Source organism: Pleurodeles waltl, chromosome 6 (genome assembly GCF_031143425.1).
Source record: "Pleurodeles waltl isolate 20211129_DDA chromosome 6, aPleWal1.hap1.20221129, whole genome shotgun sequence".
NCBI lineage: Eukaryota > Metazoa > Chordata > Amphibia > Caudata > Salamandridae > Pleurodeles > Pleurodeles waltl.
Window position 1 is genome coordinate 1,652,648,196 of NC_090445.1, and position 26,608 is coordinate 1,652,674,803.

The 26,608-nt window shown below is 41.0% G+C and overlaps 1 protein-coding gene across 2 annotated transcripts in view; it reads left to right on the plus strand.

Annotated features, from left to right (window-relative positions):
- COL5A1 (collagen type V alpha 1 chain) overlaps positions 1–26,608 on the plus strand; it is a 425,380-nt gene that overhangs the window by 320,256 nt on the left and 78,516 nt on the right. For both annotated transcript variants that reach the window (XM_069241581.1, XM_069241580.1), the window contains exons 29-34: positions 7,369–7,422; positions 10,350–10,457; positions 12,965–13,018; positions 14,163–14,216; positions 25,718–25,762; positions 26,309–26,362. In XM_069241581.1, coding sequence (XP_069097682.1) covers positions 7,369–7,422; positions 10,350–10,457; positions 12,965–13,018; positions 14,163–14,216; positions 25,718–25,762; positions 26,309–26,362 — 369 coding nt within the window. The remainder of the gene's footprint in view (positions 1–7,368; positions 7,423–10,349; positions 10,458–12,964; positions 13,019–14,162; positions 14,217–25,717; positions 25,763–26,308; positions 26,363–26,608) is intronic.

The following is a 26,608-nucleotide window of genomic DNA, read 5'->3' on the forward strand; positions in this document are numbered from 1 at the left end:
TTGTCAAGGCCCAGGGGACGCCACTGCCACCAGGCCATGGCTCCACCCATAAATTCGGTGACCGACCGTCGGCACCGAAAAAGGCCCAATCATTGCCGAGACCGTCCGACTCCGGTCGAGACACCGGCACGCAGCCTTCTCGGGACCGAGAAAGTGCTGGAGACATACATCGACACCGAGATAGCGGTGTAGACACGGCTTGACGCCGAGACAGCGGCACCGACGAAGATCGACGCCGAGATGTTTCGACTCCGAAAAAGAAAAAAGTCACCTCGGAGCCGAAAAAAGATGCAGACAGGGTTTCGGTGCCAAAACAACCTGCAACCGACCCAGTTTCAGGCTCTTATACAGAAGAGCAATCAATGACCTCCCAAATGCGAAAGCATAGGTTTGAGGAAGACCTGCAATCCACCGATGTAGACCATACGCAGAAACGTATTTTTATACAGCAGGGGACAGGAAAGATAAGCACCCTTCCCCCTATTAGGAGAAAGAGAAGACTGGAATTTCAAACTGACCAAACACCACAAACAAAAATGGTGAAAAAGGTTACTCCGCCACCCTCTCCTCCACCTATAATTCACGTCTCACCAGCACAAACTCCATCACATTCCCCGGCTCACACCACCATGAGCCAAGGTGACCAGGATCAGGACGCATGGGACTTATACGACGCCCCTGTGTCAGATAACAGTCCGGAGGCATACCCTACAAAGCCATTACCACCAGAAGACAGTACTGCATATTCTCAGGTGGTGGCTAGAGCAGCACAATTCCACAATGTAAGCCTCCACTCAGAACAAGTCGAGGATGACTTTCTATTCAACACCCTCTCCGCCACCCACAGCTCCTACCAAAGCCTGCCTATGCTCCCTGGTATGCTTCGGCACGCAAAAGACATCTTTAAGGAGCCGGTCAAAAGTAGGGCAATCACACCAAGGGTGGAAAAAAAGTATAAAGCGCCTCCTACAGACCCTATTTTCATCACTACACAGCTGCCACCAGATTCTGTCGTTGTAGGAGCAGCTAGGAAAAGGGCCAACTCCCACACATCTGGGGATGCACCACCCCCAGATAAGGAAAGCCGCAAGTTCGATGCAGCTGGAAAGAGAGTCGCAGCACAAGTTGCAAACCAGTGGCGCATCGCTAACTCTCAGGCACTACTTGCGCGCTATGACAGAGCCCATTGGGATGAGTTGCAACATCTCATTGAACATCTACCCAAAGACCTACAAAAGAGGGCAAAGCAAGTGGTTGAGGAAGGACAGAACATTTCAAACAACCAGATACGCTCCTCCATGGATGCAGCAGACACAGCTGCAAGAACAATAAATACATCTGTGACCATCAGAAGGCATGCGTGGCTACGAACGTCTGGGTTTAAACCAGAGATTCAGCAGGCAGTTCTCAATATGCCATTCAACGAAAAAGAACTGTTCGGTCCAGAAGTGGACACGGCGATTGAGAAACTTAAAAAAGACACGGACACTGCTAAAGCCATGGGCGCACTCTACTCCCCGCAGAGCAGAGGAAATTACAGCACCTTCCGCAAAACACCCTTTAGAGGGGGGTTTCGGGGTCAGGCCACACAAGCCAGTACCTCACAGGCAACAACATCCAGTTACCAGGGACAGTACAGGGGAGGCTTTCGGGGCCAATATAGAGGAGGGCAATTCCCTAAGAATAGGGGAAAATTTCAAAGCCCCAAAACCCCTACAACTAAGCAGTGACTCACATGTCACTCACCCCCTCCACACAACACCAGTGGGGGGAAGAATAGGTCATTATTACAAAGCATGGGAGGAAATCACTACAGACACTTGGGTTCTAGCAATTATCCAAAATGGTTATTGCATAGAATTTCTACAATTCCCTCCAAACATACCACCGAGAGCACAAAATTTATCAAAACATCATTCCGAGCTCCTGGAGATAGAAGTTCAAGCACTATTGCAAAAGAATGCAATCGAGTTAGTACCAAACACACAAATAAACACAGGTGTTTATTCACTGTACTTCTTAATACCAAAGAAGGACAAAACGCTAAGACCAATCCTAGACCTAAGAATACTAAACACATACATCAAATCAGACCACTTTCACATGGTCACACTACAAGAAGTGTTACCATTGCTGAAACTACACGACTACATGACAACATTAGACCTCAAAGACGCGTATTTCCATATACCAATACATCCATCGCACAGGAAATACCTAAGGTTTGTATTCAAAGGAATACACTACCAATTCAAGGTACTGCCTTTCGGTTTAACAACCGCACCAAGAGTCTTTACCAAATGTCTAGCAGTAGTCGCTGCACACATCAGAAGGCAGCAAATACATGTATTCCCGTATCTAGACGACTGGCTAATCAAGACCCATTCGTTAATAACGTGCTCACACCACACAAATCAAATCATACAAACCCTCTACAAACTAGGGTTCACAGTCAACTTCGCAAAATCCAACATTCTGCCATGCAAGGTACAACAATACCTAGGAGCCATAATAAACACAACAATAGGAGTAGCCACTCCAAGTCCACAAAGAATTCAAAATTTCAACAACATCATACAACGCAGGTATCCAACACAAAGAATACAAGCAAAGATGATATTACAACTCCTAGGCATGATGTCTTCATGCATAGCCATTGTCCCAAACGCAAGACTGCACATGAGGCCCTTACAACAGTGCCTAGCATCACAGTGGTCACAAGCACAGGGTCACCTTATAGATCTGGTGTTAATAGACCGCCAAACTTACCTCTCGCTTCTATGGTGGAACAATATAAATTTAAACAAAGGGCGGCCTTTCCAAGACCCAGTGCCACAATACGTAATAACAACAGATGCTTCCATGACAGGGTGGGGAGCACACCTCGATCAACACAGCATACAAGGACAATGGAACGTACATCAAACAAAACTGCATATAAATCACCTAGAACTGCTAGCAGTTTTTCAAGCACTAAAGGCTTTTCAACCAATAATAGTTCACAAATACATTCTCGTCAAAACAGACAACATGACAACAATGTATTATCTAAACAAACAAGGGGGAACGCACTCAACGCAATTGAGCCTGCTGGCACAAAAGATATGGCGTTGGGCAATTCACAACAAAATTCGCCTAATAGCACAATTTATCCCAGGGAATCAACTCGCAGACAATCTCTCTCGAGATCACCAACAGGTCCACGAATGGGAAATTCACCCCCAAATTCTGAACACTTACTTCACGCTCTGGGGAACACCTCAAATAGACTTGTTTGCGACAAAAGAGAACGCAAAATGCCAAAACTTCGCATCCAGATACCCACACAGGCAGTCCCACGGCAATGCCCTATGGATGAACTGGTCAGGGATATTTGCCTACGCTTTTCCTCCTCTCCCTCTCCTTCCTTATCTGGTAAACAAACTCAGTCAAAACAAACTCAAACTCATATTAATAGCACCAACTTGGGCAAGGCAACCCTGGTACACAACGCTGCTAGACCTATCAGTAGTACCCCACATCAAACTGCCCAACAGGCCGGATCTGTTAACACAACACAACCAAAGGATCAGACACCCAGATCCAGCATCGCTGAATCTAGCAATCTGGCTCCTGAAATCCTAGAATTCGGACACTTACAACTTACCCAAGAATGTATGGAAGTCATAAAGCAAGCCAGAAGGCCATCCACCAGGCACTGCTATGCCAGTAAATGGAAGAGGTTTGTTTGCTACTGCCATATTAATCAAATCCAACCATTACACGCAACCCCAAAACATGTAGTGGGTTACTTGCTTCACTTACAAAAATCTAACCTAGCTTTCTCTTCCATTAAATTACACCTTGCAGCAATATCTGCATACCTGCAGCCTACCTATTCAACTTCCCTATATAGGATACCAGTCATTAAAGCATTCATGGAGGGCCTTAAAAGAATTATTCCACCAAGAACACCACCTGTTCCTTCATGGAACCTAAATGTTGTCTTAACTAGACTTATGAGTCCACCTTTTGAACCCATGCACTCCTGCGAAATACAGTTCCTAACATGGAAGGTTGCATTTCTCATCGCCATTACTTCTCTAAGAAGAGTAAGCGAGATTCAGGCGTTTACAATACAAGAACCTTTTATACAACTACACAAAAATAAGGTCGTCCTAAGGACTAATCCTAAATTTCTACCAAAAGTTATTTCACCGTTCCATCTAAATCAAACAGTGGAACTTCCAGTGTTCTTCCCACAGCCAGATTCCGTAGCTGAGAGGGCACTACATACTTTAGATGTCAAAAGAGCATTAATGTATTACATTGACAGAACAAAGAGCATCAGGAAAACTAAACAGCTATTTATTGCATTCCAAAAACCTCATGCAGGAAACCCAATATCAAAACAAGGTATAGCCAGATGGATAGTTAAATGCATCCAAATCTGCTACCTTAAAGCTAAACGACAACTGCCCATTACACCAAGGGCACACTCAACCAGAAATAAAGGTGCTACCATGGCCTTTCTAGGAAACATCCCAATGCAAGAAATATGTAAGGCAGCCACATGGTCTACGCCTCACACATTCACCAAGCACTACTGTGTAGACGTGTTATCCGCACAACAAGCCACAGTAGGTCAAGCCGTATTAAGAACATTGTTTCAGACTACTCCCACTCCTACAGGCTGAGCCACCGCTTTTGGGGAGATAACTGCTTACTAGTCTATGCAAAACATGCGTATCTACAGCGACAGATGCCATCGAACTGAAAATGTCACTTACCCAGTGTACATCTGTTCGTGGCATCAGTCGCTGTAGATACGCATGTGCCCACCCGCCTCCCCGGGAGCCTGTAGCAGTTCGGAAGGTACCTTCAACTATTTGTATATATATTATTTTAACCTTAAATAGGTACATACTTAGTCACTCCATTGCATGGCCACTATTACTACAATACAACTCCTACCTCACCCTCTGCGGGGAAAAACAATCGAAGATGGAGTCGACACACATGCGCAATGGAGACAAAAGGAGGAGTAACTCGGTCCCGTGACTCGAAAGACTTCTTCGAAGAAAAACAACTTGTAACACTCCGACCCAACACCAGATGGCGAGCTATGCAAAACATGCAAATCTACAGCGACTGATGCCACGAACAGATGTACACTGGGTAAGTGACATTTTCATTTCTCTGGATCGATCGCATTCAGAGCTGGTTCATACACAACCTTGTGTTGGTGGACTCGAGGCGGTGTCCTCTGGCTGTGTCTGCACACGTATGAAATCTGAGGTGTTTCATTAGCAAGGCCATGTGGCTGCTGTGAAGATGCCCAGCCGCGTGCTGTGTGCAGGCCTAAGGCTGTCTGAGCTTGATCTGGCTGTCAAGAAACTGATGTGGAACCCGACAGTGACAGCTGTCTGATTGAACCCTAAATTAGCAGACTTCAGGGATACATTAGGGCAAGGGTGCTGCTTCTGAAGCGTGCACGTCATTTCTGTATGTGTTAATTCTTTTTCTGATGTGCTTGTGAAAACAGTCAGGTGGAAAAGTGGTGACAAGTTATACAGTTACGACTGGGCAACATTTCTTAATAGGTAAAAAGCTAATTAAATTAAATTGTCCAATTGGGTATGATCTAATGTTCCAGGTTTAAAGGGAGAGAGCATATGCACTTTAGAAGTGCTTAGCAGTGTTAAAGTGCGCAGAGTCTGAAAACTAGCAAAAGCAGTATCTAAAAAGTGGAGGAAAGCGGGCAAAAGGTTAGAGGTGACCACCCTAAGGCTGTCAGGTCTAACACTGAGAAATCAAAGTCTTTAAGAAACCGCTAATTGAAACACAGGGCGTGTCTGGCTTTAGAATTATCTGTAATAAGAAACAACTAAATGGATCCATTTTGCGGTTGGCTGGTGGGCTGGAAAGGATAGCAATGGTAGACAGTGTTTGGCACTGACATGTGCTATATCTTCCACTGGGTGAGGGGTGATGCCACCAGCTGTCATGCAGTGGAATGCTTTGTGCCCCTTCAGGTGCTGCTAGCTGAAAACTGCTTGGAGAGTCGGGGGACCAGCTCTTGGTGGGGCATGTTAGTGTTAATTTATCTGTAACTAGAACAGACACGCGTCTTTTCCCCTACTGCCTGCTGAAAGTAATTCTATTACAGAATTACTCTGCATCAACCCTGCTGGCCTTTCAGAGATAATCTCCAACTCACAACTAGAAATTGTGTGGTAGCGTAGTATATGTGTACACGTTTGTGTGTGTCTGTGCGCACGCGCATATTCATGCCAGTGAAAATAAATGTGACCCAAAAACACGTTAACTAGAGCAAATGTATTAATACACCCACAATTACAAATGATCACTCTACATTTTAGTACACAGGGGATACTCGGCATTTACTGACTCAGGGAGTGCACCTTACCATGTCTTTACACAGATCACACTCTAATCGTCTGCATATGTACTTTGTGTGTATTATTAAAGCCTTTTTTTAGAGTTTCTCTGAAAAGTTTCTTTATACCCATAGGTCGGTAATAGCGCTGTCACACACCGCATGAATGCTGTTGCCATTAATGTACCCCAAACCGGGAATAACTTGAGAAAATAAGATGCTTGCATTTGTAAGCGGTTATTTGAGGAGCATTTCATTCAATTTCTTGCTGATGGTCACGGTCACATATTTGCCATCTGCACAGTATTTTGAGTTGGTGAAAAATGTTAAATGTGTGGCAAGCCTCAGTGTGTTGCTCTGTGCTTCATAGACTTTGAAGGCACTCAGGTATGGCTCCCTTGAGGGCGTCCCCTCTGTTTCTTATGAACCAGCAGGGTGAAGGTTGCATTCCTGGAATAGATCCCTGGATTCCAATTTTGCTAGTTCTCATCTCCTTCACTTGAGGAACGTACGTCTTCATTGAAGGGACCATCAAGTGAATGATGTCACAATGCCTCTCAAAATCCCAGCTGATATAATCAAACAATTTCCAGAATGCCTATTGTTGGTGATTGTTAGCGATACAGACTAGTTAAAGAGATTTTTTTTTCTCTACATTGGACGCCACATAAAGGTGCCTGTGTGAGTGGTAGAGTCCTCTCTGTGGGCTCGCACTCGGGCCGTATTAGAAGAACAAGCCATACTAAGAATAGTCCTCCCAGCGAGCAGAAAGCACACATGGGTTTCCAAGGCAACACACTTGCCCTGCTTCTGTGATGCTTTCAGATGTGCTCCACACTGTTGCACTGCCTGCCTTCTCCGGTACAACTGCGTTGGTGCTGTTCGCCAGCCTGGCGCGTGACAATCCAAGGAGATGTCGCTTTCTGTCAAAATTGCTTTTTGACTGTGCCAATTGATGTGCGCATGTGTTTTTTTTTTTCTCTCTACAGGGCGAGGATGGCTTCCCAGGATTTAAAGGTGACATGGGCCTGAAAGGAGACAGAGTAAGCATTGTGATGTTGCATGAACCTGGGATGAAATTCACATTGTACAGAAAAATGTTGCAGACTATGGCCCATATTTATACTTTTTTTTGCACCGAATTTGCATCATTTGTTGATGCAAAAGCAGCGTAAACATAAAATGCAATTATATTTTGTAAGTTTGCGCCGCTTTTGCCTCAAAAAATGACGCAAATGCTGGACAAAAAAGTGTAAATATGGGCCTGTGAGCACGCTCTTAAGTGCAGATCTTGCCTTTTGTATATAACCTTACATTTACCCTGTTTCGAAGTGCTCCAGGTGTTTGATTGTTTATAGAAGTAGCTCAGAAGCACACAGCAACATAAAAACGTCAAAAGAATAAATATTATTTGCCCAGTGTTGCACTGTAAGGTCCTCAAGTAAAGTAGGGAACAATATTTGCCTCCGACCACATAACGAGTTCAAAGGTAAATGGAAATTAGTTTATGTGTTCTGAATCAAATAATAACTTTAAAAAAGTGATGGGACATAGATTATTTGCCCATGCTCACCCCACGAGGTAATCAAAAGGTAAATAAAGTAAGCTTGTTTATCCAAGGTGGCAAAGAAAGCTAGGGCCATGTGTATGTTATTTATCAGGTGCAATAAATAACACCTATCACAAGTTTGTGGGGAATAACATGCAGATTTAGGTGTTTAATGCACCAAAATCCTCATGGTATGGTAAATAACATACAATTTCCACATTAAATTTAGGCAAGTTTAACCTGGCGAAATTTAAGAGCAGCTGAGGTATTTAATGCATCCCAAAATTATGGGATGTTTTAACTATAGCCCAAAATATAATTGTGACCCCCACGGGTTGCACTTTACTGGCCCACTCATAATCAGGGCCTAAAACGGGTAACAGGACAAATGGTATTTGGCGAAAAGCATAAAATAAAGTTAACTAATGAAGTGAACTATTTTATTTTGTCAAGATCAACATTAAAATGTACAAGTAAGCTACCAAAGGCAATTTGCCCAAGATGACACAGAAAGTTAATCTGAGAAACTTAGGTCAGAACTCAAATCGCCTGTTTCCAATGTGGATAACCTAATTAATACACTGTATGGACTAGCTTTAGGGTCCAAGATGGTTGAGAGTTTAACAAAATATTGTCTGTTGTCTGAGTTCAAAATTATCCTCCACTGGCTGGAATCTGAAAAAAAGTTTTTGAAAATCAAATGTTTTTGGGGTAACCATTTTCATTGTTACTAAAATGAAAATGGAAGACTACAAAATATTCCTTTTTAATGGAGTGGAAGTTAACAGTCTCTGTACTTTGACCCCTCAGAAAAAAGCTGTGTTTTCTGTAACCACCTAATTAACATATAGCATGTGTGAAAATAAGGTTTATTATGTAATATACATAGCAAACTCAATAGTCTAAAATACAGATTTTATTACTATCTAACTCAAAGGCACTCATTTGTAGGCTGGCTTGACAGCACAGCAGTCACCAGACCTTATCTGATCAGCTTGGAAAAGAGCTTTCAGGAGTGCTTCTGAGAGGGCCTTTTGCTCCACCCACATGTTCGTGGACAGGAGTAGATGTCCTACTTGGGCAGATGTTGTGTGCTCAAAAGAAAACAGTGCTTCCCCACCACAGAGATGTGAGTATTCTTATCCAGCTTTTCTGAGCCAGCAGCAGAATGGCTGCCTAGATAAGACTCACTAACACGTAAAACATATTAATTTCAGGGGAACACATGGGGCACTGTAATACTTTTAAAGTGTTTTAGATAAGTAGATAATTTATGGTATTTATCTTTCTCTGACAGCAGCACAGATTCCCTTCCCTTTCCATCACTTACCTAAGATTTCAGAGTGCAATTTTGTGTTTGAGAGCAGCATGGGATGACCAGGGCCACACGAATCTACAAGTCTATCCATGTCTGCCTGACTGTGCAGCTGTCCCTGATCCTTATGTGATCAACACAAGACCTTTCTGGGTACTGCTGAGAGAGGGGTTTAGGCTCCACCCACATGCTGGTTTCCTCAAATAGATGATTTGATTGGACTGAAGGTGTGCTCTTCCAGCTCCTTTTGGCTTATTTGGTGTTGGTGACTCACCCAAACGAACTAGGGGGTAGAAGAGCAGTAATCCTTTTAAGATTGACTTAGGATAGATAATATTTTGTTTTGCCACCTGTAATTTTGTAATTTCAGGATTTTATGATTATATGCCTGGTCAGTGTCTTGCGGGAAGCATAAGTTCAATACAGCAGTGCAGAGTTGATTATATTGACAAGTTAATGATAACTGCTGTATGTTTGATTGGTTCACTAGGAAAAGGTATTTAAGATTCCATAGGTTTGATCTGTTTATTATTCTCTGGACCCCTTCCAGCTTCCCACACCCAAGACAAACTTAACAAAGAGGAAGGAGGATGTCAAGGCAACACCTTCCCCATTTCAAATCAGTTAACACCTCCTTGGAGGTGTCAGTGACTGATCGAGAGTCTGTAACCAGGGGGGGGCACCCCTTTTATGCCTTCTCCTAAATGCGATTTGAAATGGATTACAAAACCCATTTTGTGAGTCTGAAAGTCAAGTCTTTTCCAACATGCAAAACATGGTTATTACATAGGAGGAAGCCATTTAGCAGTTGCAAACCTTTGATTTTGCAAATTGCAGTGTTTGTGACCATCTACACTTGATCCCAAAATATTAATTAAGGAATCAAACAGTCTAGCACTCTTCCTTTTCTGAAAGCACTGTTACCACCTCTGTTCCACACTCTCGTGTTTTGGCCATTTCATTATATATCAGCAGTTTGTATTCTTAAATATATCTATCTGATGTAATCAACCAACATTTTAGAAATATGCAAAGATTCAAGGGGCTTTAAAAGTCAATAGTGATTTTCAATTGTGCATACTTAACCTTCTCTTCTTGGTTGGCAGGGCGAAGTTGGGCCCTCAGGTCCAAGGGGAGAGGATGGCCCTGAAGGTCCAAAGGGTCGCAATGGTCCGTCAGGAGATGCAGGTCCACTTGGTCCGGCTGGAGACAAGGTAAGGTGCAACACTGTGACCTTCAAAGGCTTCTACTGATATGTCCTTCTTTATATGCACACTCAGAATAAATTACCTCAAATAGCTACAGCTTACATAAAATGATGCATTACAAATTAGTCACAGAGATACAGCTTACTTAAAATAACATCACAAAATATTTGCAGCGTTACAAGTTACACAAAATAATTAATTACAAATGACTACAGAGCTACAGCTCAGAATAAACAATCACAAATAGCTACTAAATGACATCTCATGCAAAAGGCTACTCAAAGAATAATTTACTCAAAATATCTACTCCCGAAGTATAAGATTAGAAAATAAGAACATTCTTATTTGATTTTAATTTGGAAGAACCGTTTAATCCTCGTGTTGCTCTTTTACTCACGTACCACCCATTTTCAATGACCTATTTTGTAGGTGTTCAGTCGATGTTCAGTCGAACCGAAGTTAGTTTATTAGTCTAATAATCTTGGTTGTCCTTCAAAGATATTCCCCAATTGGTGGCACTACCAAGAGGTCTTAAACTATTCTATCTACTGGCACTGGATTAATTCAGCTTCACGCACGTGTATGTATGGTAACAGGTACCTAAAGGTATATGGTTAAATTCCTTACCCTCATCTGGTTTCCGGATTATCCTGTATCCATTTAACTGCCCATGGTCATAGCAATAGCCAGGCAGGCAGGGGATGGTGACGTGTCCCAGGCTGCACATAGTGCTTGTGCTGGTGGTGAATCAATTGCAGAATCTAACCACTGGATAACCACTGATTTAGTCACATATCTTTACCTTAAGAGCCAGTGCTACCTATTTTAAACCAGTAGGAACATGTTTTCTATGGAAACTAACTATAAAGAACGAATTTACTTGTAAATACTTTTATTCTATACTTACTAATTTGTGTAACACAAACTTTTTTGTGACAAAAGTGAGATATACCCAATTTGTGTAGTACATAAAACATTATCCTTAAAAGACAAAAAGAAGTAAATACAAAATGAACTACTCAAAAACTTAGATTTGTGCTCAAACTAAATTTGAACCACCTCAATTCAGTTCTGACTTGAGCTCAACACTGGGCCCAATGTGTCTACCAGGATTCATAGAGATGCACGTGAACTGGAAAGAATGAACCCTGGATGTATGCGCAAGGCATTGAGACCCTGGCTCTAATGTTAACAACAGTACCACGGTTTTCACCACTTTACACACTAGGATTTAGGAGGTGATGGGTTCAAGGATCACTCACTCGTGTGTTTGTGGGGCCACTTACTCAAGGACTCGAATCCTGATTGCACCCACAGTGTCACATTACTTCCTGCACTAGTGTGCACAAGTAGACATTCGGAAGAAACACAATGCAATGCTATTAGCCCCTTCTGCAGCTTCAGGATTTAAGATGACACCGGTGGAGTGCAGCACCGTTGCTTGTAGTGTAGTGTTTTACACTTGTTAGAAGTGACGAGGCTCCCTTTTAGGGCCAAGAGACTCTGATTTCGAGATAAGGCATTTTCAGATTAAGGTCCATATTTATACTTTTTTAGCAACGCGTTTGTGTCATTTTTTGACGCAAAAGTGGCGCAAAACGTACAAAATACAATTGTATTTTGTAAGTTTGCGCCACTTTTGCTTTAAAAAGCGACGCAAGTGCGGCGCTAAAAAAGTATAAATATGGGCCTTAATTTCCTGCTCACTCAGTTTCAAAGGTAAATTGAAGTAAGACCTTTCTGTGCCACTAGCCACTGTTTTGTCTTGTCTCTTATCTCTCCTTCATCTCTTCCAGGAGCTCAGAATAACTAGTGACCACTCAGTCTGTTTGCTGCAGGCTCAGGGAGAGAGCCCTTTGTCTCTGGATTAGTGGATTTTACCTTCCTAGAAATGCAAAAACAAACCACACTCCTGTCTCTTGCCATCAGCCCTCAAGAATTCTGCCCAGCCAAGTCCCACAGAAATCTGCCTGATAAGGCTGCAGTGCCTGAAGGGAGTTCTGACCCAGTGGAGAGTTTTCTGCAGTTTTCTTCTACTATGTCCTTGTGATGAGTTGCTTTCTGTTCCACTTTCACAGCCTAGAGGTTTGATTTCCGATTGATGCCCTGCTAAACCCCGATCAGCCCTTTGCTCTGTGCTATTCTTAAACACACTGCTTGTCTATGGGACAGTTTTTGCATGGGTGAGTAGAATTGGGCTCATTGTATTCTAGGAAACGTGTGGTACCCAGTTCAGATAAGTGTGATGCCTTCAAGATCTCGAAGGGAGCCTCTAGCATGCAGCCAACTGGAGTCAGTTTCAGATTGCCACCTACCCTACATAGAACTCACTATATGCAATGTGAGATTCATTTTCCATTCCACGGATGTAATGCACTCTCTATCGATGTTTTTGCCCACTTGTGGTTTTTAGGCACTGAGCCTAACTTTGAAGTCTTACAGTTCTAGAGGCATCATGAATCTTGATTTTGTTTGACCATGAGTGTGACTAGCCGTTTTTCCTTTTATTTTAGGGAAAGCTCGGAGTGCCCGGATTACCAGGCTATCCCGGGAGACAAGGACCAAAGGTAACATTATGTAGCATCACTTACAAATGTGTGATAGAGAAATACACACAAACACTTATCACAGATGTTTTCGAAGTGTCTCTCCCTTTACATCAATCACTTTTACCACTCTGTGGCTCCCTTGTTACTCAATCTTTTGCCTTCAAGCAGTCAATGCCTCACTAATTCCCTTTTCTCTACATCTATTTAAGACCTTCTTCCTCCACCTTCCCACCATCACTCATCCAGTTTCGTCACTTGTTAAATTAATTTTATGCTAAGGAACTGATTGTGAAAGTTATGTTATGTCAATTTGTATGTGGAATGCACTAATCACCCGTGAGTGTATCCAGGCACTTAAAACAAGAAGCCAGCAGCAAATGTTATTAAAACTCAACTAGGACAGCTCTGTAAACCGCCAGTGCAAGGATGTTCTCCTCTATAGGCAAAATGCCATTTTGACACACATTTCTCCCAGTTTAGAGCACTTCTTCTTTTTCGACCCACAGTATCTTTCCCTATATTCTCTCACTGTCTGGTCCTGTTTCATGATCTCCCCATTTGATCTCTTGGAACTCATTAGTTCCTAACACCCAATCTTCCTCTTTTACACTTTCACCATCGTTTCATCCCTATTCCCTCTCTTTTGCCCATGCACTCTATCACTTCTCCTCCCACTGGTGTGCCCTCGTCCTCTGTTTCTAGTTTTCTTTCATCATTTCTTCTATTTTCTCTCAAGGTCTCTCTCCTTTTTATCTTTATTGTTCTTTTTCTCACTGTGTTCTTTATTCTTTTGCTGTCTTTTCTTTCTCGTCACACTTTTATTCATTCCTCCTTCCTTTCTCTTATTTCTTTTCTTGCATTATTCATCAATATCTTTTTCTTTCTTTCTTACAATTTCTCTTCTATCTGTTGCTGTTGTTTGTTCACTCGTTCTGTGACTCTCTCCTTCAACATGTTTTCCTCGCTCATTTTTTGTTGTCGTTCATCCTATTTCTCATTCTTGGCCTGTCATTGTATTCTGATGCATTTGTGAACAATGCTTGTTTTTTACGTACGCGCATTTTTCACTGAGACATGAAATGAATCCAATGATGTATTCCTGTCCTACACGTCCAGGCTACTCCATGCCTTAAACACAAACTCTTTTCTCCATATGAAACAGGGTTCAATCGGCTTTCCAGGATTCCCAGGAACAAACGGCGAGAAAGGAGCAAGGGTATGTAGCTTGTTACTTAACTAATGATGTCACTGTTTTTTTTAAAATTTCTTTTATTCTCCTTACTTCATTTTCCACAAACTGATGGTTAAGATAAAATTTATAGTCCACTTTGTCCTTGACACGCACACTGACAAATCGGCACAGATCTCGATGACATCAGATGTCGGCGCCCAAGGTCTGTCCAAGATTCCAATCTCAGGGTGTGTCTTTCTGAAACAGGGTGCCAAATATTTGAAGGAGGTCTGCCTGTGGGGGATGTTATGCTTGCTCATGAGTTCTAAATAAAAAATCTGATTGTGGATAGTTCTTTTTTTTTCTTCACATTGCAGGCACATTTCGACAGATTTGTTTTAGTTATTTGTCAGACAAATGTAACCAAAGTCACTGCCAAGATTCCTGGTGTGGAGTGGTGTTGTTATGCATCTTGGCCCGTAAATGGAGTTACACTTAAGACAAGCAAACTGGTTTTGCACAATCAGAAGGTACAGCAGGGAATGAAGGAGCAAGTGAAGGTCTGAATATATAATTCAGTGGATTTTAGTACTGAACTAAACTAAAACATCTGCCTCACAAGTGGGCTCAATTTGCAAAACTGAGATTGAAAATGAAGGACAGAAAAAACTTTCCCAGCTTTAAATTTCCTATTAAAAACATTAGCAGAAAATAATAAAAGAAGGATCTCTATTTCTTTTTACTCCACTTTTATTGTACCAGGGATTCTTTTTTACAAAAATGTAAATTTCATGTGTGCGCTGAACCCTAAAGAAGACGATTTGTGTCAGAATTAGTTCCGGACATTTACTGGCATACTGAAAAATCCACACATTTACTTGATTTTTAAGGTAAAAATGCACTATAGGGCTTTTTAGATTTTGACTTCACAGATTAGGGGCCCGATTCACAAAGGTAAATTTAGACCAAAAGTCTAAGTTTAGACCAAAAGTCTAACTTTACTAGGAGTAAAGTTAGACTTTTGGTTTAAGTTTTGAGCAAAAGTCTCAACCTAGGCCAAAAGTCTAACTTTACAGCGAGTAAAGTTAGACTTTTGGTCTAAACTTAGACTTTTGCTCTAAAATTTGGCTTTTGGTCTAGGTTTACCCTTGTGAATCGGGCCCAAATATTTTACTTTGTGGAGAAAAAACGTACTATGAGCAGCCATCACATAAGAAGGAGGTTAGATGTTTGTGTGCAATATAGGTTTAAAAACAGTAAGAAGTTTTGTAAGTATTCACAAATTTATGAGAATGAATAGATGACACTCAGCTGCTCCTTGGCAAGGCTGGAAGATTGTCTCCTGGGCATCCAACACTGAATAACTACTCAATTTTACAGCTAAAGTTGATAAGACCGAGGTACTTCACAGGGGGGTATTTTGATGTTTGGTCTCCTGATTTCTGGCCACAGGGTCAGGGAACACCTTCTACGCCAGTCCCCGCGTCAAAAACCCAATAGTGTTGTTTGACCAACAGCTTTGATTTCTCCTTTAAATACAGAAGGTGTGCTCAACAGGATACAGTCCCTTCAAAACACTGAGGAAAATTAATTTGTTCTTCTCTGTGGAGGGGTTTGGTAGAGTGGCTGGGACTTGCATCGTCTCTCGTCTTAACTACTGTAATGCCATCTAGAGGGGCTGCCCAACAACTTTATTTCAAAGTTACAGTGCCTACAAAATATGCCAGTGAGAATAGGAATGGAACTAAGAAAATAAGATCTTGTCACACACTTTCCAAGCTGGTTTTCCGGATGGGTTATCTGGTCCACACTAGTCTTATTTTCCATCAGTGAGACACCTTTACTCAAATGCTGCTCTCCTACTTAAGTGCCTTTAAGGAAAAGGTGTTTGCAGGAGGAAGGACCTTTCAGTCACTGGGTCTTAGGCCCTGGAAATGATTGTGCGATCCATAACTATGATACATTCAAGAAGGCACTACACTCTCGTCTGTGAGCTCAACCTTAACTATATTACATGTCCTCGTTATCGTTAGATGTTTGTGATGCCTTCTTTTGTTGTATTAGATTTTAGTTGTATTAGGCTCTTATTTCTTTAGTTGTTTGCTGTGCAAAGATGCTTCAGTGGACATGTTCATATGATGACGATGATGATTATAATTATTATTATTATTATTATTGTTATTATTACTGTTATTATTATTAATACTACCATTATGATTATTATTCTGATTATTATTAGTATTATTATTACTATTATTATTTGTATGAATACGAATAACACCAATAATAATAATAACAATAATATTCATAATAATAGTAATGGTGTTTCACACCTTCCTACTGTTTGCAGTGATATGTCATACTAATAGATTGACCATAATTGCAAATGATATTTTAAGTGTGAAAATATAGAGTTCCTGTTTTTGTGAATCAGGGTTTGTGATTTGCACCAGTAAATTACAACTTAAACAGTAGAGTTGATCTAAGCCAGTGCTGAATCCAGAAAGGAAAGTTCACCATTTGTCTTTTGGCTTCAGATTTTGACCAATACCAAAAGCGGTGTATTTTGTAAAAGTTATACAATTGAAAATTATTAGTCTAAAGCCTGTTTGCAAAGATTATTTTTGAACAGAAGTTTCTTGAAGAGTATTTAGGCATAGAATTTACTTTAGACTGAGATCAAAGTTCTTAGTGCTGGTTAAGAATTCCCACAAAAAGGATTATATATATAGTTTATTTCAATCCACTTTTTACACTGAAGTAATGGAAAAATAAATATTAGCTATTAACGTTGATTACAGTGTCTTGATTAAAAACCACTGTGGTTAACAACTTTGCTTATATAGGGAACGCTTGGATTACTCATAGTATTTTACAATTTTATATAAGAGCATATCTCATTATAGTAGTGGGTTGTGTGTCCCTCAGAGCAAAAACATTCAATTTTAGAGTATTCTCAAACAATTAATATTCACACCTCAACAACAGTCAGTCAGACATTTCATCTTATCAAAGGAAGAGGTAAGCCTCTACCCATGTCTACTTCTGGCAAACATTCCATGCATCCAAGAAAAAATGTTACAGCCCACAACACTAACATCCTTAAAAGAAATGTTACATGAAGCTTGATGAGCAATATAGCTCTACATTTTTATTCCTAACGTATTTTATTAGGATTTTACATGATACGCCATAAAATAGTAACTGACGAAAGAAGCTGTGCATGGGTTCACATTTAGTAAAAGTATACTTTATAATGCTAACACTGGCAAGCAATACTTCAAAGACTTCACTTGAAGCATACCTATTACATCCATATCAAAAATGTTGAGTTCATCTTTAGTGTTAGTATACTTCATTCTGTTGAAGGCAGCATGACAGAGAGAGGAACAGATTTAGGAGTATAGGATTGCCATTGTCGTATAGCAACATGTGTTCATGTGTAGCATCACATGACTGTTCTTGCACTCCTTTTGTTTGCAATGTGTCCATCTTTAAGATATCTGATTTGTTGCTTTCCTAAACAACATTCTTGGAAGCATTTGGATGTCAATGAAGCAACAATGGATTTGTGTGGCATTTATTTCTGAGAAGAAATGGTGGCTGTCCCTTCAAGCTATGTAAACACATATTATGGCTTTATTTCTTCACATTACATGTTTCATTAGGGTCGTTGATTCACTAGGTTCATTGCATAAAAAACAATGGTTGCAAAACTAGATGTAGCTGATGTTTTAAATTTGATGTTTTGCGATGTTTACAAAGTGTACACTTCATAAAGGTTGCAGAGCTTTTTAACCTTCATAATACTTTTCTTGCTTTGGAAAATACTTTGAAAACATCCTATTCAAGAAGAATTTTCAGGCACATTTATTTTGCTATAGGATTTTTCCTTTAAAAATGGATTTACTTTTTCTGGTAAATCCTGCTTTTACAAATTTCTGTCTTACAACTCACACTTGCAAATGTTTTGACGACAATTAAAGTAAAATAAACTAATGTTTGCAAACAAAACTTGGAGAATGATGTCATAATAAAGAAATAATTTTCAGAAATCAGAGGAATTACATCTTTCTTTCGAATTCTGAATCTGATTCAATGGGAGAACTAGAAATTGTATTTGTCAGTCTAATTTCCCATAGCTGCCTTTAGTTACTTATTGGTGTCCAATAAGTGGAGCACTGTTTTAATGACAAAACCTTTACTTTTAGGAAAGGGTTGTGCAAACTAAGTAGCATGCAGTGCCTTCACTGCAACACAGATTTCAAACTGACATTAATGAGCATTTAGTGAACTCTTTTTCTACAGACTACAAAAAGCCAAATAAACATACAATATAAAAAATATTCAGCGGGTAATTTGTATGTCACATTACTCCTCAAACCCATTTTTGGACCGTGGCACACAGTACACTGCTGTGATTAAACACTGTTCTAGCATATCTGATATCTTGCAAATAATGCCATATTACATATCTGCTCTCACCCCATGCCTGCAGGCTCAGACATATTTGTTTCCAAAGCAACATTTGCTTCAAATTATTCTCGGTGTCATTTGAATATATGTTTGCTTTTATCTGATTATAATTCTACATAATAAACAAAGCATTTTCAGAGTATGTGTTTTTTTTCCTCCTGAAATTAAAGTCTAGAGTGGTCGAGAGTAAAAGTGTAGTTTTGAGAAGTGAATCCATTAGTATAGTACAGCAGGGTAGTTGCAACACTGCAAAAAAACCTCAGGAACTGTAAACAAAAATAAAATAAAAACACATTCACATAAATTTGAAAACCCTCTTGGACTTCTTTAGATGTACTCTAAGGTAGCACCTGATAGCCCTGGCATGGACACTTTGGTGCCCCTGGCATTGCCTTTCTACCCTGACCACTGAGATCATGAAAGCAGAAGCAGGAGAAGAGAATGCTAGGTGTAGGAAAGTCACTCTTTTTTGGCATGGTTACCCCCACTGCTTGAAGCCAGATAGCGTATAATGCACAAACCATTAGATTCCAGGTGGGCAGAGAGTTGTCGGCTGATCAATTTCTTCATAATATTTGCTGCAGCCTGCAAGAGGGAGATAGGTCTGAAATTGCTCACAATGGCCACGGGTTTCTTCATCAACGGTTGAAGAAAAGCTTGTTTCCATTCTTATGGAAAGAGACCTACCTCTAGCGATTGATTCAAAATATTGTTGACTATTAGGTTAATAGTAGAGGAAATCAACTTTAGAATGCTAGGTGGACACCGGTCAGCTGGTGATCCTGATTTATATTTTTTGAGTTCTTTGTAGGAAGTTGGCTCTGTATATACTATTTAAAAGTAAGAAATAGTGTGCACAGAGTCCAAGGGCTCCCCTTAGAGGTAAGATAGTGGCAAAAATAGATAGTTCTAATGCTCTATTTTGTGGCAGTGTGGTCGAGCAGTAGGCTTATCAGAGGGTAGTGTTAAGCATTTGTTGTACACACACAGGCAATAAGTGAGGAACACATACACAAAGACTTACTCCAGGCCAATAGGTTTTTATATTGAAAAATATATTTTCTTAGTTTATTTTAAGAACCACAGGTTCAAGATTTACAATGAATACTTTAAATGTAAGGTACTACACTTAGATACTTTAGGAACTTTGAATGAAAGCAATATCACATACAGTCTTTGTAAACATGGCAATAAGCTATTTTCTAAGTGGACACAGTGCAAAAATCAACAGTTCCTGGGGGAGGTAAGTTCCTGTGGTATAGTGCACCTTGCCTTAGGGCTGTTAGGCCTGCTAGAGGGGTGACTTACCTATGCCACAGGCAGTATTTTGTTGGCATGGCATCCTGAGGGGGATGCCATGTCGACTTTGCCTTTTTATCCCCACCAACACACATAATCTACAATGGCAGTGTGCTTGTGTTAGGTGAGGGGTCCCTTAGGGTGGCACAATATATGCTGCAGCCCTTAGGGACCTTCCCTGGTCACAGGGCCCTTGGTACCACTGGTACCTTTTACAAGGGACTTATCTGTGTGCCAGGGGTGTGCCAATTGTGGAAACAATGGATGGTACATTTTAGGTAAAAGAACACTGGTGCTGGGGCCTGGTTAGCAGGGTCCCAGCTTACTTCTCAGTCAAGTCAGCATCAGTATCAGGCAAAAAGTGGGGGGTAACTGCAACAGGGAGCCATTTCCTTACATTCTTCCAGTCAAATATCATCAGAATGTTCAAGGAAGCTTGATTATTTATATTTATGAGTTGTCACAACATCTATCAATCTCTCTTTTAAAGAATTGCCAGAAATATAACATAATCTTTTGAAGTGTTCCATAAAAATAAAATAGTGAAAAGGCGTCACACAGTTCCCTAGAAGGCTGAAATTGCTGGTGACAGCCTTCTGAGAAAGGAAGGTATGAACAATTTTTGATACTTCCCAAGGGGTTTTAGGCAACATCAAAATTGGTGAGGTGAAATATTCTCTCTGTACTTCATGGGTAGCTTTACAGAAGTCTCTCAGTGCTTCCTTGTTTTGGATCTTTGCTTCCAATCCATAGGATTTAGATTCTGCTGAGGACACCTGTAGGCCCGCAATATGTGAAATAATCAGGTTGAGAATGTGTCCTGCCTTATGTGTGGGTGTTTGAACCCATTGAGAGAGGTTCAAACTTGCCACAGTAGTGCTAAAATGTACTGCTAGTGAGCATTTCACGTCATCCATGTGTACATTAAAACCCCCAAGAACTGTGAAATTTGCATAATGTAAAAACAGTTGGGCAATCGAATTTAGGCAGGCTCTTCTTTGAGCAGACTTGGGGCCTATATAGCAGGAAAAACCTGAGAAGAAAAAAGAGGGAGCTACTCTGAAACTGAATATCGGACCCTCAATACCATCTTTTTGCTCTAGTGGGGTAGAAATGCCCTCAAAAGTATCCCTAAAGATAACTGTACCTTTTTTCCATCTCTATTGACAAATAGAATACGAACATTTGGGGGACCAGCTAGTGCTAAGTCAGGAGCTGATGATTCATTAAGCCATGTTTCTGTTAAAAACATGAAATCTCAAGTGTTGTCAGAAAGTATATTAAACCCCTCAAAGGAATGTTTGGAGATAGATCTCTAGCTCAAGCCATTAATCTGCAAGGAATTCACAACTACACCTGGTGACTCTTTATTCTTGAAATTAGCATTTGTTCCAGTTAATGGATTTCCCCGATAATAATTAAGGATCAGCCCACAGCTGTCACATGCACAGTGCTGATCTACATCTAAGACTTGCAGTGCAGAACAACCACCTTTATTTGAGTTAAGAAGTATTTCCCAGGTGTATGGTCTCACCTGGGGTAAGGCTGTGTCCATTTGGGCAGCATGGCTGGCCATGCTCAGGACACAGATGAGTGCAGACGGGCTTAGCTTTGGCGTGCTTTTGGTGAGCCAGCAGTGCACCTGCTGCGCAAGTCCACTGCGTGTCCACCACATGATTAGCTTTTAACCGCAAAGAGTGGGGATAGAGGAGTAGGGTTGCCCTGTCTGCTTAACCACTAGAGCGCTAACAACAAAAATGGCATGTCAGTGATGGTGCAGAATCGAATTATTGGGGCTCTTCAATTATTTCCTCACCGTCAACGTCAAACAGTCCCTCTCATCTCTCCACAACCCCTCTCTCACATGTATTTCAGTTTTGTATAGCACTTCTCTTACCAGCATAGGCTGTTGGAGCACTTGACACATCATACACACATACACTGGGAATCCAAAGCATCCCTGGGAATGCAACTCGACCTGGGAATCCAATGCAGTCCTGGTGAGTTTTGCCAGACAAGCCCACACAGGATGCATAGCAAGTGAGCCTGACCACTACAATGGGGCTTGGGAGATTCTCCCTTCCAAGAAAATTTAGGAAAAATAGCAAAAATGGTGCATTCTACAGCACATTTTTTATTATATATTCAATTGTAATGGTTTTTAAAGCATAGTAAATGATGACCTTCCAGTGCACCAGAATACAGAAATCTTTATTGAGGCTCCTCAATGATTCCCTGTGCCATCACTCTTTAACAGTGCCTCTCATCCTACCATAGCCCTTGCTTACCAGAGTAGGGTGTTGGAGCACTTTACATCACACAGACATACAGAGACAATGAATTATACATGTGTAAAAAGTGTATAGAAAATGTTACGTAGGACAAAGGGCGTAAGACAAGCTGTAGGATTCACATGTTATCGATACTGGTAGGCATTTTTTAAGAGTGATTGGTCTGAGGAGGTATAAACTCAGGATTCAGAACTTAATACAGTAGTTAGGACTGGCTTTACTAATAACACTTTATTTCTACCCAAACAAACCCTTTTTTAGCAAACATAGGATAATCAAAGACTGGGAAAAAAACTAACTTTCTAACCTGTATCATGCAGTTTGCATTTTAGCTCACTGTGCTAGAATATGAGTGTAAGTGTAACTTACGAACTGCACAGTAGCAAAAGCATCTCGGTGGCAAAAAGAGTATTCCACTGAACATTGCACATAAAATACTATCCTGTGATCTGCAAAGTACACATTCTTTGTAGCAGGCCCATTACCCTCTGCACTACCTTAGATGAGTCAAAACTGCCAGCAGACAAAACTTTGATCTCTCTTAAGGAGGTACATGAAAACAAACTGTTCAATACACAAGGAACTCTACAGTGCTTTTAAAATAGTTTCACTGCTACAAAACTGGACCACCAGTAACAAAAGCAGCCCTCACCATTCCAGCCGCCTGGGGAAACACCCAATTCCCGGTATGGCCAGGACAGCCTTGCCGAGGTCAGATCTCTGCACCGCAAGTCTTCTCTTACTTTTACTGTTTACTTTTCTTACTCACTTTAAAGTGGTAGGATTTATGTGACAAACTTGCTGGGTACAGTGGGTAGGAAAGAATGTTTTTAGCAACAACATTTAAATGAACTGTGTAAGTAATTCAGAATATATCAGAATTATGGATGCAAAAAATGAAGCACATTTTTAGTTTTTTCTGATGTGTATTGGAAACAAATATTTTATTATGATCAAAATGAATCATTAAACTAGGTGATGCAATTTCCATACATTTTCATCTGCGCACTATATAGTTTTATAAGTAAAACTGGATGTCTGTGTAAAGGTAATGATAATTTCAATTGAAAACGTGTTGTCTGTAATGACAGTGTGCTACCACACCATGATTTCTCCATTCTAAGCCACTCCACTCTACTCTGCACCACTCCATACCACTGCACTCTACTCTTCACCACTCCACTTTACACCACTCCATTCCAATGTCCTGTCCACCACTCTACTCTAAACCACTGCATTCTTTGCCATTGCACTCTACACCACTCCAGTCTAGGCCACTCCAATCTACTCTGTACAGCTCTATCCTGGCCCACTATACTCTATGCCACTCTGCACCTTGCACTCTCCGCCACTGCACTCAATACATGGTGTGCCAATGCACTTTACTCTGTAACACTCAACTCTATACTGCTGCACTCTACGCCAATCCACTGTACCCCACTGTACCCCACTCTAATCTACTCTGCGCCACTGCACTCTACGACACTTTACTCTACACCACTTGATGCCATTACACTCTATGCCACTCAATGCATCTCAATGCAACTGTACTGTATCCTGCACCACTCCCCTGCACGCCACTTCACTCTACTCTGAAACAATCTACTCTATGCTACTGAACTCTATGCAGCTTTACTCCACTCTGCGCCATTCCACTCTATTGTATTGTACTCTACACCACTCTAATCTTAACCTCTGCACTCTATGCCAGTGCTCTCTACACAACTGCACTTTATGTCACTGCACTCTATGCCACTGCACTTTACTCTGCAACACTGCACTCTCTGCGACTGACCTCTGCGCCACTCTACTCTGTACTACTCAACTCTGTGCCACTGCACTCAATGGCACTATACTCTACTCCACACCACTCTATGCTACTCTACTCTGCACCAATCTATGCCTAGTATTCTATGCCACTTGACTCTACGCTGCCTTTAACTCCACTGAACTCTATGCCACTTGACTCTACTCTGCCCTCTGCATCACTCAACTCTAAGCCACTCCACTCTAAGCAACTCTATACCACTCTACTCTATTCCACTGCACTCTACACTACTCTACTCTGCAGCCCTCTATTCTGGGCCACTCCGCTCTATATCACATCATTCTGCACTACAGCAATCCGCTATGCCCCACTCTAATCTACACCTCTGTATTATATGACGCTGCATTGTACACAGCTGAATTCAATGCCACTGCACTCAAAGCAACAACACTCTACTCCACTTTGCTCTGCAACACTCTACGCTAATGCACTCTACACCGGTCCACTCTACTCTATGCCACTCCTGTGTATGTCACGCTACGTGAGTCCACACTATGCCCCTCAAATACACAACACTCTCACTCTACAACACTCGATTCCACTCTTCCTCATTCCACTCTACAAAACTGCATTCTACCACGCTGCATTGTACGCCTTTTAATTCAATGCCACTGCACTCAGTGCGACTGCACTCTTCGTCACTTTGCACTGCAACACTCCACGCTAATGCACTCTACACCAGCCCACTCTACTCTATGCCACCCCAGTGTATTTCCCTCTAAGTGATTCCACACTATACCACTTCAATACACAATAGTCACTCTACCCTACAACACACTACTCCACTCTTCACCATTCCACTCTACACCACTGCATGCACTGTCCTCTATGCCACTAACTTTTAGCAATGCCCAACCATAGCCGTAATGGCAAACAACAAGGCTAAAACACATTGGCAAAGCCAATAGCTCTTGCATAGGCAAGACCTATTGGCTTTGCTAATCCTTGTTTTCCTATGTCTTTCCCATAAGGCATGTGTGAAATAATCTTCAGGTTATTGGTACAATACAATAGAATGCCATAACTAGAATTATGTTTAATCCAATGAGATGAAAAGACAGCAAATAAACAAGGATTCAAATGTCTAAGGCTAATTTACTCATTTTTGTTTCATTTCTCACTAATGCTGACATAGCTGGCATATATGGCTGGCAGGGGAAAAAGTAAGAATATTTGGCAATAAATGAGCACCTTGCATGTAATATCATCTGTATGTATATGCATGTTCTTCTATGTAATTGTGAACAGTGGTGGTAGTAGAATGCAATGGTGTTTTTAATATGCATATGTTTCAAATGAAACCATTTGGGAAGATATGGAAGAAGTCATTTGGTGGCACATATTTTAAAGCCTGTTCTAGCATTCCTTGGTGTTATGATTGACCCCAAAGATCTTGCTTCATGGTCTTCATCAGTGACAGAAAAGGTCAATATATCCAACGCTACATGTTTACCAGGCAGGAATTTATGTCACAACTTGGTGTGGCATGTCTTATTGGTAATCGTAAAGCAATACACTAGATTAGCAAAGCCAATGTAATGTATTCTGCAGTTTCAATTATGTGAACTATCCTGGGACATTTAAGCTAAGTAATGTCTTTAACCAAGCATGTTGTTAGTTTGTCAAATCATAACCATTTTCTCTGATTTCAGGGCACCCCTGGCAAACCAGGACCAAGGGGACAACGAGGTCCAACGGTAAGAATAAATGCTTAAAACGTAATTTTGCTTATTCTAGCAGTAATCATCAGATGGGTTGTTGCATCAAATCAGAGCCCAAAATACAACTAAATTGTGTGCATAATAAAATAGGTTAATTTGTAGTATGTGCTGATAGATGCAGTCCTTGTCCCTAACCTGCCACCTACATGTTAAACACTCATATAGTTACAGACAGATACAGCGGCTCCACAAGGCTGTTGAGCAATTAGTTGTAGGAAAATATACTTGCATCTGGTATGTATATCTGTGGCATAAATAGATTAGAGAGGACAGAATGAAAAAGGCAGAGAGCAGAACACAGTTAAACTCTGTTGGTGTCACCTGCAATGCAACTGTAGTTTGTGGTGTTAGGAATCAAAAGCCATAATGATGACCAAGCCACAATCTAAAAGAGAATGACAATTGGTGAATTGTTTTCGAAGGATTTTTAGTTAAGCAGAGTTGACATTTCTGTCAATGAGTTGTTGTCACTGTGAATCCATCGTGCAGAACAATAACTTCTCATATTGTATTTTGTTTCAGGGTCCACGTGGTGAAAGAGGTCCAAGAGGCATCACCGGCAAGCCGGGGCCAAAGGTAGGGTCTCTAAATTGAAAATGCACATATTATTCTTAATCCTTCATCTTCTGAAGGCTCTACCAGATCTGTAGATGAGGTAAAAGATGGCTCTTTGATGTGATTTGAGAGTGACGAAACAGGTGAAGTGTAACATGAGTTGAGGTTGGAGTGTTTGGTAGTGTGAATCACCAGTAGGAATTGGGGATGAAAATGAGTTTGTGTGGTTAGTGGTCATGTTTTTTTCTGTAGACTGCGTGGGTGAGG